The following is a 16942-nucleotide window of genomic DNA, read 5'->3' as shown; positions in this document are numbered from 1 at the left end:
TGTGTACACTGATTCCACAGGGAATTACATTGGTGTAGAGTTGGATCTTGATCAGAGGCACAAACAGGCTAAAGCTTCGACTGTTCCCAGGATGCACTGCGCTGCCTCCCCTATAACCCCGCCTCCAGGCACTGGAGCTCAGTTTGTACGTTGGTGCCTGCAGTACAGGCAGGTAACAGGGAGGGCTGCGCTAGGGAGCCCTGAAAAGAGCTTTTTGAAGAAAGAAGACTTCAAGGGCCGCAGCACAGGCACTTAGAAATGCTATATGTCAGTCTGACATATCGTGCTGCGGCTACCTCACATCCCCCAGCGGCGCTGTACACTCCCGCGCCCTGGTTCTGGGTACTTACAGCGGAGGCGTTCCGGTCTCATCAGGCACACACTCGACGCTGCTCTCCTGGATCGACTGGCCGCATCTACAGGGAGGAGGTAAGAGGGTCCCCCAGGCGGGACCCGCTGAAATCGCGATCCGGCGCGGTCTCTCGTAGAAGGACCACGCGCTCTGGCGTGGTCACTGTGGCCATACAGGGACCCCACTAGATCACCAGGGCAAGGGGCAGAGGTCAGATTTATTAAAACCTGTTTCAAATAGGCCCCGCAGTACCCGGTGGTATTCTACATGTCGTTTAGACAGTGTTAGGTAAGAACAAGTGCATTACTACAGAGATATTTAGTACAAGTATCCTGTGATATACATCCAGTATTACTGTGCATTGTTATATCTGTGTATGTATGCATAGCTTTACTTAGTAGTGTAGTTACTTATTATTACTAGTCCAGTGCAGTTTTATTTATAATAATCTCTGCATTGTACATGTGACTGTGTGTGCCTATAGCTGCTGTGTGGTCTCTATTCTGTGTATCTCACACATACTGCTATCCCTATATTCTGTACCCTGAGAGGGGCTAAGTGCATCAGGGTTCTCATTTGATATAGTGTTTCACAGGATATACTACTTTGGTATTTTTCTCTGTGTGTTTCAGTCACTATATACCTCTTACATTCTCTGTGCTCTGCTTTGCAGTCACACTAGATGGGGTTTTTGTCAGGTAATTTGTCTGGTTCTATTGTACTGTTACACCCTAAGCATACGCTTACACATAATGTCTGCTAAACAGGGTGGTAGATCCATGGCTGAGCCTGCGTCATGCAGTGCTGATGCCACGGATTGCTCGGAGGAAAACATTGCAGCTGAGGGTCCAGGTACCGGGGGTTCTATACCCCTCAGTCAGTCTGCAGCACCGGTGGCACACCAAAACCCACTTTGGGCTGCTAATTTATGGACTACGCTAGTAACAAGACTTACGCCCCCTGTGAGACCTCCTGTGCCATTACAGCCACATATTGTCCCTGCAGATAATCTGTCCTCTCAGTTACAGCAATTAAGTCAGACTTTAACAAAAAAAAAAATACCTAACCCTTGCCTGCCTAAGAACAAGGGGTCCTCTAAGCGGGCCATTACTTCCTCACAATCCACACATATGCACCATCTTCATCCGATGAAGATGGTGCATATACTGACCCCTCAGACACTGATGCAGACGCTTCTGATGGGGAATCTATTACACAGGTGGATGTTCCTGACCTCTTGGAGGCTATCAGACTGATCCATCAAATTGATGATGAAACTGACCCTCCAGATATGTCTAAGAAACCTGATAAATTTGGGCGTCAGAAGGTTACTAAATTAGTTTTAACACATTCTGACCATTTGGTTGACATATACGTCAGGAATCCTGGGAGTATCCAGGAAAGAAATTCTCTAAGAAGATGCTAGCTCATTATCCCCTCGCTGCAGAGCTAAGTAAAAATTGGGAAACACTGCTGCCGGTGGACTCACATTTCGTGCGTCTGGTTCCACATTTCATCTGCTCTGCCTGTCACTACCGTCGCCTCTCTGAAGGCACAGACGGTGTGGAGGGTTGCTTGAAGTCTATTTACACTCTTGCAGGAGCTGTACTACTATTGCGGCTTCTTGGACTGCAAAAGCTATTGAAGCCTGGGTTCAGGAAGTTGAAGCGGAGCTACCGTTTGATTTTCCTGATAATGCCAGACAGTGTCTCTCCTATTATTACAGCTTCTCTTTATATTCAGGAGGCGGCATCTGATGCTGGTGTCCTGGCGGCCAATGCGTCTACTACGTCCGTTCTGGCTCGCCGGATTCTCTGGTTGCGGTCCTGGTCTGTAGAACTGGACTCGAAAGAGACCTTGGAGGTGATTCCCTTTAAGGGAAACATCCTTTTTGGGGATGATCTCAACAAGATTGTTGCTGACTTCGCATCCGCTAAGACTGCCTGTCTGCCTAGTACTAATCCTTCGGCTCCAAAGGCTAAAAGTACCTCCTTTCGGCCTCCAAGTAAAGCAAAGGGTCAGGCGTACGCGGAACAGGCTCGCACTCCCAAATTCTCTAAGCCCAAACCTAAACGTTCCTGGGCTGCCTGTCAGCCTGCTTCCAAAACAGACAAACCTGCTGCATGACGGGGTGGGCCTCTTCCAGGGAGACCCCAGGGTGGGAGGCTGACTTCTACGGTTTGCTCAGGTATGGTTACAGACCACTTCAGACGCCTGGGTACAGGAAGTCGTCACTTACGGATACGCAATCTCTTTCAAGAAACGTCCCCCTCGCCAGTTTTGCTCAACAAACATCCCTTCAGAATCCGTTAAAAGCGAACTCTCTCCATTTGGTGGTACAATCCCTCCTAGACACAGGTGATAGTGCCGGTGCCTCTGGCTCAGAGACTCAGGGGGTTCTATTCAACATTGTCCCTAGTTCCGAAACCTAAGGGGTCTTCCCGGCCCATTCTCAACCTCAAGTCATTGAACAAATTTGTGAAAGTTTCCAAATTCCGTATGGAAACTCTTCGCTCTATTATTCTGGTTTTGGAGCCCATGGACTATATGGTATCCCTGGACATACAGGATGCTTACCTACATATACCTATTGCCATGTCACATCAGCAATACCTGCGGTTTGCTATTGGCAACCTACATTTTCAATTCCAGGCCTTACCTTTTGGTCTGACCACGGCTTTGAGACATTTCACCAAGGTCATGACGGCTATGCTCCGCCGTCAGGGTTTCAGGATCCTGCCATATCTGGCCGACTTGTTGATCATGGTGAACTCCCCAGAGGTTCTCCTCTATCATCTGGAACTGACGGTCCAATTCCTGCAAGCCCACGGGTGGCTCATCAACTGGAAGAAATCCTTGCTGGTCCCTGCTCAGAGCATGGTGCACCTGGGGGCATATTGGACACCCACAACCAATGGTTGTTCTTGTCTCCAGAGAAAGTCCTGAAGCTTCAGGAAAAGATAAGATGCTTCCTATGTCGCACACGTGTGTCGGTACACTCTGCGATGCAAGTACTTGGCCTCTTGGTGTCGACTTTCGACATGGTGGAAGACGCTCCGTTTCATTCCCGCCCCCCTGCAGAGGTTAATCCTTTCCAAATGGGACGGCCTGCCACACCGGATCAGGACTCGCATGATCTCCTTGATTCTGGAGGTTCGCCTTTCACAGACCTGGTGGCTACAGAACCAGCAATTGAGCAGGGGTCGTCCCTTCTGGATCTCCAACTGGGTCCTTCTAACGACGGATGCCATTCTGCGGGGTTGGGGTGTGGTGTTTGAGCAACACACTCTTCAGGGTCGATGGACCAGGGAGGAATCTCTCCTCCCGATAAACATTCTGGAGTTGCGGGCAGTGTTCAATGCTTTAAAACTGGCCCTGCCTCTGGTACAGAACAGGCCTGTTCAAGTACAGTCTGACAACGCCACCACGGTGGCGTACATAAATCATCAAGGTGACACTCGAAGCCGCATGGCAGTGATGGAAGTGTCAGTTTCTTCTATCGGCAGTGTTCATTCCGGGGGTCCTCAACTGGGAAGCAGACTTCCTCAGTCGTCAGGACGTACACGCCGGAGAGTGGAGCCTTCATCCAGAAGTATTTCAACTCCTAGTGGACAAGTGGGGCCTACCAGATGTAGACCTGATGGCGTCTCGACACAATCACAAGGTACCGGTCTTCGGAGCAAGGACAAGGGATCCTCAATCAGCGTTCGTGGACGACCTGGCAATTCCATGGAACTTTCGGCTGCCATACGTGTTTCCTCCAGTGTCACTCCTGCCCAGGGTAATAAGGAATTTCAAGCAAGAAGGAGGATTACTACTTCTGATAGCTCCAGCGTGGCCCAGACGTCATTGGTTTTTAGACCTGTTGGGTCTCTCGATAGAGCGTCCTCTTCTACTTCCGTAACGCCCAGACCTCCTCGTTCAGGGACTTAGTCTCTACCAGGATCTGGCCCGACTGGCTTTGACGGCGTGGCTCTTGAAGCTTTAGTTCTGAGGGCCAAGGGATTCTCTGAAGCAGTCATTCAAACTATGTTGAGAGCCCGTAAACCGGCTTTGGCTCGGATTTATTATAGGGTCTGGAATTCTTACTTCACCTGGTGTGCGGCTAAGAATTATGAATTGTATGATTTCAGTACTGTCAATCTTTTGGCTTTTCTGCAACAGGGCCTGGACTTAGGCCTTCGACTGGCCTCCCTCAATGTTCATATTTCTGCCTTGTCGGTGAGGTTTTAGAGAAAAATTGTGACTCTACCTGACGTTCATACTTTCACTCGGGGTGTTTTACGTATTCAACCTCCCTATGTTCCTCCTGTGGCTCCTTGGGATTTGTAGGTTGTCCTGGATACCCTACAAGAGTCTCCGTTTGAACCTCTTGAGTCTGTGGACCTTAAGTGGCTTACTCTTAAGGTCTTGTTTTTGCTGGCTATTGTCTCCGCTAAGCTGGTTTCAGACTTGGGTGCCTTATCCTGTCGGTCACCCTTTCTGATTTTTCACTGTGACTGGGCGGTTCTTAGAATTCGCCCTGGTTGTCTGCCTAAGGTGGTGTCATCTTTCCACCTTAACCAAGAGATTGTGGTTCCGGCCTTTACCTCTCCTGGTTTATCCTCCAAAGAGCGGTCTTTGGATGTGGTACGGGCTCTCCATATTTATGTGAAGAGAACAGTTTCGCTTAGGAGATCTGATTCTCTCTGTTCTTTTTGGTTTTGACAAACGTGGCTGGCCTGCGAATAAGCAGACCTTGGCCAGATGGATTAGAATGGTGATTGCACATGCTTATGTATAGGCTGGTCGTCCGGTTCCTGCTACCATCAAAGACCATTCTACTCTGTCTGTTGGACCTTCTTGGGCGGCCCACCGTGGTGTTGTCCTCAGTGAACACGTTCATAAGGTTATATGCCTTCGATACTTCCGCCTCCCAGGATGCCTCCTTTGGACGCCAGATTCTTGTGCCCGCTGCAGTGCGTCCCCTCCCATGAAGAACTGATTTAGGACATCCCCGATGTTATTCTTGTGAAATACCAGTGTACCCCGCTGCAGAAAAGGAGATTTATGGTAACAACTTAGTTATTAAATCTTTCTGCGAGGTACACTGGATTCCACAGGGTGCCCACCCTGACGCACTTAGCTTCTATGGGTTTGTATGGCATTAGCTGCTGGTACTGTCTTCTGTTGTGAGAATGTGGTGTATGTGGCTACTAACTGTTGTCGTCTTTTACCTGCTACTGCATTGCACTGGTTAACAAAACTGAGCTCCAGTGCCTGGAGGCGGGGTTATAGAGGAGGCTGTGCTATGCATCCTGGGAACAGTCAAAGCTTTTAACCTGTTGGTGCCACGGATCAAGATCCAACTCTACACCGATGTAAATTCCCTGTGGAACCCAATGTACCTCGCAGAAAGATTTAACAACGGTAAGTTCTTACCATAAATCTCCTTTTATTATGTTTTGAAATAAGGCTGTACCATAACAAAATGTGGTAAAAGTGAAGCGCTGTGAATACTTTTACGGATGCACTGTAGCGTCTGTTTTATATATGCTGACACCTGCAGCTAATAAGTGGAACAGTAGACCATCGTAATTGAACCTGTATCAATACTGTGCTTGCTCTGTACATGATGATATAGTGAGGAATAGCACCAGTAGGACCATTAGTTGTGCGGTCCCTACACACAGATGATTGGGGGTTTATTGGTTACATACAACATTCCCGTACCAATCCTGAAATTTTGTGGTACACCGCACTTAAAGATGTTACAGTATGTACAGAGACCCCTTACTTCTAGCATAACTCACAGCCATTGCACAGAGACTGACAACCTATGACAAAGCATATACAGCAGCCTGTACACCCGGGGCAAAGCATTCTAATCTACAGCAACCTGTACACCCGGGGCAAAGCATTCTAATCTACAGCAACCACTACACCCGGGGCACAGCATTCTAATCTACAGCAGCCTGTACACCAGGGGCACAGCATTCTAATCTACAGCAACCTGTACACCCGGGGCACAGCATTCTAATCTACAGCAACCTGTACACCCGGGGCAAAGCATTCTAATCTACAGCAACCTGTACACCAGGGGCACAGCATTCTAATCTACAGCAACCTGTACACCCGGGGCATAGCATTCTAATCTACAGCAACCTGTACACCCGGGGCACAGCATTCTAATCTACAGCAACCTGTACACCCGGGGCAAAGCATTCTAATCTACAGCAATCTCTACACCCGGGGCAAAGCATTCTAATCTACAGCAGCCTGTACACCCGGGGCAAAGCATTCTAATCTACAGCAACCTGTACACCCCGGGGCACAGCATTCTAATCTACAGCAACCACTACACCCGGGGCACAGCATTCTAATCTACAGCAGCCTGTACACCCGGGGCAAAGCATTCTAATCTACAGCAACCTGTACACCCGGGGCAAAGCATTCTAATCTACAGCAACCTCTACACCCGGGGCAAAGCATTCTAATCTACAGCAGCCTGTACACCCGGGGCAAAGCATTCTAATCTACAGCAACCTGTACACCCGGGGCAAAGCATTCTAATCTACAGCAACCTGTACACCCGGTGCAAAGCATTCTAATCTACAGCAACCTGTACACCCGGGGCAAAGCATTCTAATCTACAGCAACCTGTACACCCGGGGCAAAGCATTCTAATCTACAGCAACCTGTACACCCGGGGCAAAGCATTCTAATCTACAGCAACCTGTACACCCGGGGCAAAGCATTCTAATCTACAGAAACCTGTGCACCCGGGGCAAAGCATTCTAATCTACAGCAACCTGTACACCAGGGGCAAAGCATTCTAATCTACAGCAACCTCTACACCCGGGGCACAGCATTCTAATCTACAGCAACCTCTACACCCGGGGCAAAGCATTCTAATCTACAGAAACCTGTGCACCCGGGGCAAAGCATTCTAATCTACAGCAACCTGTACACCCGGGGCAAAGCATTCTAATCTACAGCAACCTGTACACCCGGGGCAAAGCATTCTAATATACAGCAACCTGTACACCCGGGGCAAAGCATTCTAATCTACAGCAACCTGTACACCCGGGGCAAAGCATTCTAATCTACAGCAACCTGTACACCCGGGGCAAAGCATTCTAATCTACAGCAACCTCTACACCCGGGGCACAGCATTCTAATCTACAGCAACCTCTACACCCGGGGCACAGCATTCTAATCTACAGCAACCTCTACACCCGGGGCAAAGCATTCTAATCTACAGCAACCTGTACACCCGGGGCAAAGCATTCTAATCTACAGCAACCTGTACACCCGGGGCAAAGCATTCTAATCTACAGAAACCTGTGCACCCGGGGCAAAGCATTCTAATCTACAGCAACCTGTACACCAGGGGCAAAGCATTCTAATCTACAGCAACCTCTACACCCGGGGCACAGCATTCTAATCTACAGCAACCTCTACACCCGGGGCAAAGCATTCTAATCTACAGAAACCTGTGCACCCGGGGCAAAGCATTCTAATCTACAGCAACCTGTACACCCGGGGCAAAGCATTCTAATCTACAGCAACCTGTACACCCGGGGCAAAGCATTCTAATATACAGCAACCTGTACACCCGGGGCAAAGCATTCTAATATACAGCAACCTGTGCACCCGGGGCAAAGCATTCTAATCTACAGCAACCTGTACACCCGGGGCAAAGCATTCTAATCTACAGCAACCTGTACACCCGGGGCAAAGCATTCTAATCTACAGCAACCTGTACACCCGGGGCAAAGCATTCTAATCTACAGCAACCTGTACACCCGGGGCAAAGCATTCTAATCTACAGCAACCTGTACACCCGGGGCACAGCTTTCTAATCTACAGCAACCTCTACACCCGGGGCACAGCTTTCTAATCTACAGCAACCTCTACACCCGGGGCAAAGCATTCTAATCTACAGCAACCTGTACACCCGGGGCAAAGCATTCTAATCTACAGCAACCTCTACACCCGGGGCACAGCATTCTAATCTACAGCAACCTCTACACCCGGGGCAAAGCATTCTAATCTACAGCAACCTGTACACCCGGGGCACAGCTTTCTAATCTACAGCAACCTCTACACCCGGGGCACAGCATTCTAATCTACAGCAACCTGTACACCCGGGGCAAAGCATTCTAATCTACAGCAACCTCTACACCCGGGGCAAAGCATTCTAATCTACAGAAACCTGTGCACCCGGGGCAAAGCATTCTAATCTACAGCAACCTGTACACCCGGGGCAAAGCATTCTAATCTACAGCAACCTGTACACCCGGGGCAAAGCATTCTAATCTACAGCAACCTGTACACCCGGGGCACAGCATTCTAATCTACAGAAACCTGTGCACCCAGGGCAAAGCATTCTAATCTACAGCAACCTGTACACCCGGGGCACAGCTTTCTAATCTACAGCAACCTCTACACCCGGGGCACAGCATTCTAATCTACAGCAACCTCTACACCCGGGGCACAGCATTCTAATCTACAGCAACCTGTACACCCGGGGCAAAGCATTCTAATCTACAGCAACCTGTACACCCGGGGCACAGCTTTCTAATCTACAGCAACCTCTACACCCGGGGCAAAGCATTCTAATCTACAGAAACCTGTGCACCCGGGGCAAAGCATTCTAATCTACAGCAACCTGTACACCCGGGGCAAAGCATTCTAATCTACAGCAACCTGTACACCCGGGGCAAAGCATTCTAATCTACAGCAACCTGTACACCCGGGGCACAGCATTCTAATCTACAGAAACCTGTGCACCCAGGGCAAAGCATTCTAATCTACAGCAACCTGTACACCCGGGGCACAGCTTTCTAATCTACAGCAACCTCTACACCCGGGGCAAAGCATTCTAATCTACAGCAACCTGTACACCCGGGGCACAGCTTTCTAATCTACAGCAACCTCTACACCCGGGGCACAGCATTCTAATCTACAGCAACCTGTACACCCGGGGCAAAGCATTCTAATCTACAGCAACCTGTACACCCGGGGCAAAGCATTCTAATCTACAGCAACCTCTACACCCGGGGCAAAGCATTCTAATCTACAGCAACCTCTACACCCGGGGCAAAGCATTCTAATCTACAGCAACCTCTATAGTGTGTAGCATGGTGGAGTTAGGTACTGAATGTAAACATGTCTTTGTACCAGTTTTAGATTTGCTGTTACTGGCGTACATAAATATAATAATACATGTGTCCATTATTCATCCTAGATCCGGAACAGATCGGCGGTCACACATCTGGTATTAAGAAGGCTTTGTGGTACAACGATGACCGGCAAATCATTTCTGCAGCAGATGACAAAACTGTCCGGTAAGAGATGGAATATATGCAGTACTGGGAAAGCATGTGTGTGAGTACTAGGCAGGATACAATGATGTGGCTCTAGGTAATGAGTACTAGGAACACTGCAGTATGGTGAGGCACCAGGTAATGAGTACTAGACGCACTGCAGTATGGTGTGGCACCAGGTAATGAGTACTAGGCACACTGCAGTATGGTGTGGCACAAGGTAATGAATGCTATGAACACTGCAGTATGGAGAGGCACCAGGTAATGAGTACTAGGGACACTGCAGTATAGTGAGACACCAGGTAATGAGCACTATGAACACTGCAGTATAGTGAGGCACCAGGTAATGAGTACTAGGAACACTGTAGTATGGTGAGGAACCAGGTTATGAGAACTAGTTATGCTGCAGTAGTTGGGGTATTGTTGGAATGATAGGATATGGTATGTGGGGTATTGTTGGAATGATGGTATGTGGGGTATTGATGGAATGATGGTATGTGGGGTGCTGTTGGAATGATGGTATTGTGGGGTGCTGTTGGAATGATGGTATTGTGGGGTGCTGTTGGAATGATGGCATGTGGGGTGCTGTTGGAATGATGGCATGTGGGGGGCCGTTGGAATGATGGCATGTGGGGGGCCGTTGGAATGATGGCATGTGGGGGGCCGTTGGAATGATGGCATGTGGGGGGCCGTTGGAATGATGGCATGTGGGGGGGCCGTTGGAATGATGGCATGTGGGGGGGCCGTTGGAATGATGGCATGGGGGGGCCGTTGGAATGATGGCATGGGGGGGCCGTTGGAATGATGGCATGGGGGGGCCGTTGGAATGATGGCATGTGTGGGGTGCCGTTGGAATGATGGCATGTGTGGGGTGCCGTTGGAATGATGGCATGTGTGGGGTGCCGTTGGAATGATGGCATGTGGGGGGCGGTGTTGGAATGATGGCATGTGGGGGGCGGTGTTGGAATGATGGTATGTGGGGGGGCGGTGTTGGAATGATGGTGTGTGGGGGGGCGGTGTTGGAATGATGGTGTGTGGGGGGGTGGTGTTGGAATGATGGTGTGTGGGGGGGCGGTGTTGGAATGATGGTGTGTGGGGGGGCGGTGTTGGAATGATGGTGTGTGGGGGGGCGGTGTTGGAATGATGGTGTGTGGGGGGGCGGTGTTGGAATGATGGTGTGTGGGGGGGCGGTGTTGGAATGATGGTGTGTGGGGGGGCGGTGTTGGAATGATGGTGTGTGGGGGGGCGGTGTTGGAATGATGGTGTGTGGGGGGGCGGTGTTGGAATGATGGTGTGTGGGGGGGCGGTGTTGGAATGATGGTGTGTGGGGGGGCGGTGTTGGAATGATGGTGTGTGGGGGGGCGGTGTTGGAATGATGGTGTGTGGGGGGGCGGTGTTGGAATGATGGTGTGTGGGGGGGCGGTGTTGGAATGATGGTGTGTGGGGGGGCGGTGTTGGAATGATGGTGTGTGGGGGGCGGTGTTGGAATGATGGTGTGTGGGGGGCGGTGTTGGAATGATGGTGTGTGGGGGGCGGTGTTGGAATGATGGTGTGTGGGGGGCGGTGTTGGAATGATGGTGTGTGGGGGGCGGTGTTGGAATGATGGTGTGTGGGGGGCGGTGTTGGAATGATGTGGTGTGTGGGGGGCGGTGTTGGAATGATGTGGTGTGTGGGGGGCGGTGTTGGAATGATGTGGTGTGTGGGGGGCGGTGTTGGAATGATGTGGTGTGTGGGGGGCGGTGTTGGAATGATGTGGTGTGTGGGGGGCGGTGTTGGAATGATGTGGTGTGTGGGGGGCGGTGTTGGAATGATGTGGTGTGTGGGGGGGCGGTGTTGGAATGATGTGGTGTGTGGGGGGCGGTGTTGGAATGATGTGGTGTGTGGGGGGCGGTGTTGGAATGATGTGGTGTGTGGGGGGCGGTGTTGGAATGATGTGGTGTGTGGGGGGCGGTGTTGGAATGATGTGGTGTGTGGGGGGCGGTGTTGGAATGATGTGGTGTGTGGGGGGCGGTGTTGGAATGATGTGGTGTGTGGGGGGCGGTGTTGGAATGATGTGGTGTGTGGGGGGCGGTGTTGGAATGATGTGGTGTGTGGGGGGCGGTGTTGGAATGATGTGGTGTGTGGGGGGCGGTGTTGGAATGATGTGGTGTGTGGGGGGCGGTGTTGGAATGATGTGGTGTGTGGGGGGCGGTGTTGGAATGATGTGGTGTGTGGGGGGCGGTGTTGGAATGATGTGGTGTGTGGGGGGCGGTGTTGGAATGATGTGGTGTGTGGGGGGCGGTGTTGGAATGATGTGGTGTGTGGGGGGCGGTGTTGGAATGATGTGGTGTGTGGGGGGCGGTGTTGGAATGATGTGGTGTGTGGGGGGCGGTGTTGGAATGATGTGGTGTGTGGGGGGCGGTGTTGGAATGATGTGGTGTGTGGGGGGCGGTGTTGGAATGATGTGGTGTGTGGGGGGCGGTGTTGGAATGATGTGGTGTGTGGGGGGCGGTGTTGGAATGATGTGGTGTGTGGGGGGCGGTGTTGGAATGATGTGGTGTGTGGGGGGCGGTGTTGGAATGATGTGGTGTGTGGGGGGCGGTGTTGGAATGATGTGGTGTGTGGGGGGCGGTGTTGGAATGATGTGGTGTGTGGGGGGCGGTGTTGGAATGATGTGGTGTGTGGGGGGCGGTGTTGGAATGATGTGGTGTGTGGGGGGCGGTGTTGGAATGATGTGGTGTGTGGGGGGCGGTGTTGGAATGATGTGGTGTGTGGGGGGCGGTGTTGGAATGATGTGGTGTGTGGGGGGCGGTGTTGGAATGATGTGGTGTGTGGGGGGCGGTGTTGGAATGATGTGGTGTGTGGGGGGCGGTGTTGGAATGATGTGGTGTGTGGGGGGCGGTGTTGGAATGATGTGGTGTGTGGGGGGCGGTGTTGGAATGATGTGGTGTGTGGGGGGCGGTGTTGGAATGATGTGGTGTGTGGGGGGCGGTGTTGGAATGATGTGGTGTGTGGGGGGCGGTGTTGGAATGATGTGGTGTGTGGGGGGCGGTGTTGGAATGATGTGGTGTGTGGGGGGCGGTGTTGGAATGATGTGGTGTGTGGGGGGCGGTGTTGGAATGATGTGGTGTGTGGGGGGCGGTGTTGGAATGATGTGGTGTGTGGGGGGCGGTGTTGGAATGATGTGGTGTGTGGGGGGCGGTGTTGGAATGATGTGGTGTGTGGGGGGCGGTGTTGGAATGATGGTGTGTGGGGGGCGGTGTTGGAATGATGGTATGTGGGGGTCGGTGTTGGAATGATTTGATATGGGGCACAGCCTCTTCTGCTCTCGCCCTCCTCTGAATTCTGATTCTCCTGTGTTTGTTTCCAGTCTGTGGGACAGAGCCAGCATGACAGAGGTGAAGTCGTTGACCTTTAGCCTATCCGTTGGCAGCATGGAGTATATTCCTGAAGGGGAGACTCTGCTGATCACCTATGGCAGGACGATCGCCCTCTATAACACCGCCAGGTAACTACAGCCCAGGCAGCCAGTGGAATGACTAGTTACATTTATTCAATATTCGCAGCTGGTAGAAACCATTGAATCTCTGTTCCGCACTTATGCTGCCTATACCATAAATGATATTTACTAAGCAAGCACGTAGGACATCACAATTTGCAGTAAGAATATTCATTTCCACAAGTCCTTGGTGTATCATTCACTCAGAGTATTGCACATGTGTATTGTATAGTGTCCGTTGGTGTTCTTGCAGAGTCCACTCTCTTTCATCGGTAACAGGGGACATCAGTGGTATTTGCCTGATATAAATGTATCCAGGTGGGCATAGCGTTTCCGGGCTGATATCGCCGGGAGCGCGGCCTCCTCTGTAGAGTCCTCGTGGACGGACGCGCTGATTGATAAATCTGTTACGTCTTCTTTTCAGTTTGGATCTGATAAAATCTTTTGAAGCTCCGGCCCCCATTAACTCAGCGTCCCTCCATCCGGAGAAGGAATGTATCGTGGCTGGGGGCGATGATTTCAAGCTGTATAAATACGATTACACCACTGGGGAAGAACTGGGTGAGTCCTCAGAACTGGCCGGTCATTGGTGGCGCACGTGGAACGAATACCAGACTCTGGTGAGTACTGTTACTCTGGTACTGCAATATTCTGCAATAACGTTTCCTCTGTTAGAATCCTACAAGGGGCACTTTGGTCCAGTCCACTGTGTGCGCTTCAGCCCAGATGGGGAACTTTACGCCAGTGGCTCGGAGGATGGCACCTTAAGACTCTGGCAGACGGCAGTGGGAAAGACTTACGGCCTGTGGAAGTGCGTCCTGCCAGGTAACGCGCTTCTCCGTTCTCCGTACATTCTGCGATAGAGGGGGAGATGCAGGACAGTTACTCCACTGGGCAGAATAAGAGCGCTGTGTGCGTCTCCGCTATAGTTAGCGCCCTGTATCGTTCTGCTGTCTACGCTCGCTATTCAGTTGCTGCTCCTGATGGACACGAACAGCTGCCGGCGTCCATATTTCAGCTCGCACCCCCTGTGCAAAAAGTGACCTGTTTAGGCGCCCTAGCGGCACTTTTTCACAATTGCGCCCATTAGTTTAGTCAGGTTTAGCTGCTTTACGCAGAACACCAATGGGTGTAATAACGAGCCCCTGCGATCTCCCGTCACTTCACATAGTAGATTGGGACGTGATAACAATTGAATAGCGGCCTGTGGGTGTTATGTCCTTTTCTGTCCTCATCTGTACTCCAGCAATAAGTCCGTGTGTTCTGGTCGGCGTGTTCAGTTCATACAATAATGATAATAATGAGCCGATTCAGAGTTGCTAACGAACTTACTATTTTATCACAATACGTCCTTCATAGCCGAGTGCATGAGCGGCTGCCAGCGATCCCGAGCACTATGCATCTCTGCCTGCATAGGTGTGGGTGTAACTGGGCGGATTGCATGTCGGCACAGGTCTCTGGGGGTGTATGCGGAGACGAGCAGATGCAGTAGGCGGCATTGGGTGGATTGCATGTCGGCTAAGGTCTCTGGAGGTGTATGCTGAGATGAGCAGATGCAGTCGTCGGCATTGGGCGGATTGCATGTCGGCACAGGTCTCCGGGAGTGTATGCGGAGATGAGCAGATGCAGTGGGTGGCATTGGGTGGATTGCATGTCGGCTAAGGTCTCTGGGGGTGTATGCAGTAATGAGCAGATGCAGTCGGCGGCATTGGGCGGATTGCATGTCAGCACAGGTCTCCGGGGGTGTATGCGGAGATGAGCAGATGCAGTGGGTGGCATTGGGTAGATTATATGTTGGCACAGGTCTCTGGGGCTGGATGCGGAGATGAGCAGATGCAGTGGGCGGATTGCATGTCGGCACAGGTCTCTAGGGCTGGATGCGGAGATGAGCAGATGCAGTGGGTGGCATTGGGCGGCTTGCATGTCGGCACAGGTCTCCGGGGGAGTATGTGGAGATGAGCAGATGCAGTCGGCGGCATTGGGCGGATTGCATGTCGGCACAGGTCTCTGGGGGTGTATGCAGAGATGAGCAGATGCAGTGGGCGGATAACATGTCGGCACAGGTCTCTGGGGGTGTAAGCGGAGATGAGCAGATGCAGTGGGCGGATTACATGTCGGCACAGGTCTCTGGGGGTGTAAGCGGAGATGAGCAGATGCAGTGGGCGTTTTACATGTCGGCACAGGTCTCTGGGGGTGTAAGCGGAGATGAGCAGATGCAGTGGGCGTTTTACATGTCGGCACAGGTCTCTGGGGGTGTAAGTGGAGATGAGCAGATGCAGTGGGCGGATTACATGTCGACACAGGCTCCTTGGGTTGTAAGCCGAGATGAGCAGATGCAGTGGGTGGCATTAGGGCAGATTATATGTCGGCACAGGTCTCTGGGGGTGTAAGCGGAGATGAGCAGATGCAGTGGGCGGATTACATGTCGGCACAGGTCTCTGGTGGTGTAAGCGGAGATGAGCAGATGCAGTGGGCGGATAACATGTCGGCACAGGTCTCTGGGGGTGTAAGCGGAGATGAGCAGATGCAGTGGGTGGATTACATGTCGGCACAGGTCTCTGGGGGTGTAAGCGGAGATGAGCAGATGCAGTGGGCGGATTACATGTCGGCACAGGTCTCTGGGGGTGTAAGCGGAGATGAGCAGATGCAGTGGGCGGATTACATGTCGGCACAGGTCTCTGGGGTGTAAGCGGAGATGAGCAGATGCAGTGGGCGGATTACATGTCGGCACAGGTCTTTGGGGTGTATGCGGAGATGAGCAGATGCAGTGGGTGGCATTAGGGCAGATTATATGTCGGCACAGGTCTCTGGGGGTGTAAGCGGAGATGAGCAGATGCAGTGGGCGGATAACATGTCGGCACAGGTCTCTGGGGGTGTAAGCGGAGATGAGCAGATGCAGTGGGCGGATTACATGTCGGCACCGGTCTCTGGGGGTGTAAGCGGAGATGAGCAGATGCAGTGAACCATGTGAGTGGGGGTGATCTCTTGCACCAGGGGTATTAGGCTGGTGAAAGTGCGCGCTGATAGTAATAGTGTATGGGTAGGGGCAGGTAAGTTACAGGTGCAGGTTTCCCTACAAGCAGTGCAGATGACTTGGGTACAGTTCTGAATCCTCCTGGGTCGCAGAGTTAATCTGACGTTCTATGTATACATGTGGGTGGCAGGGGGCCATGTTTATACTGTGTATTTGTCTTGGCAGAGGAGTTGATCTCGGAGAATTCCGATGCCATCTACAGCGTGACGTCTGAGACTAAGGCTTGAATAATGTGACCTTCAACTGATGTCATGAAACGCGCAGACATTGAGACTAAGTAAATGTCTTCCCGGAGTGCGACCGACGGCGGCCAGCGCCTGGGATGGAGCGGATTGGAGGAGAACTTGCAGCTCTTGTGAAGAGACACACGGTTTGCTAGTCATGTGTTTAACGGTGGGAGATGGAAAAGATGAATTTCCTTTTGTTTTATGGGGAGTATGTAAATATATATATATTTCGCTATTCGTTGCATTTATTACTCCCAAGTCTGACCACTTTGTTACGTTATAACCGGCTTCTCCACATTGCGGAATGTATTTCAGTTCTATGAATAAACTCTACAACGATTGTCTGTTCATGTCTCACCGATCCCCATATAAATACATCAGCCAGTATTGTATGGAATACTCCTTTATTATAACTGATCGATATACCACTTCCCGTCGCCACTACAATGAGGACCATCACAATACGTCTCCTCTGTGGGGCAGAGGGGTAGATTTACTTGGGAGCGGTTTCTCAAAACTGCTGATCGGCTGCTTTTGTCT

The 16942-nt window shown here is 51.4% G+C and overlaps 1 protein-coding gene across 1 annotated transcript in view; it reads left to right on the top strand.

The window, feature by feature from the left end:
- The window catches only part of STRAP (serine/threonine kinase receptor associated protein), a 93254-nt gene extending 76512 nt beyond the window's left edge, over nucleotides 1–16742 (top strand). The window contains exons 5-9 of the mRNA XM_063929430.1: nucleotides 9585–9684; nucleotides 13013–13150; nucleotides 13566–13702; nucleotides 13817–13966; nucleotides 16341–16742. Of these exons, the coding sequence (XP_063785500.1) occupies nucleotides 9585–9684; nucleotides 13013–13150; nucleotides 13566–13702; nucleotides 13817–13966; nucleotides 16341–16402 (587 nt within the window). The 3' untranslated portion in view covers nucleotides 16403–16742. The remainder of the gene's footprint in view (nucleotides 1–9584; nucleotides 9685–13012; nucleotides 13151–13565; nucleotides 13703–13816; nucleotides 13967–16340) is intronic.
- Nucleotides 16743–16942: the final 200 nt, after the last annotated feature.

This window comes from Pseudophryne corroboree, chromosome 6 (assembly GCF_028390025.1).
Source record: "Pseudophryne corroboree isolate aPseCor3 chromosome 6, aPseCor3.hap2, whole genome shotgun sequence".
NCBI classification, from domain to species: Eukaryota; Metazoa; Chordata; class Amphibia; order Anura; family Myobatrachidae; genus Pseudophryne; species Pseudophryne corroboree.
Note: the sequence above shows the minus strand (reverse complement) of the source record. Positions and strands in the feature narration are given on the sequence as shown.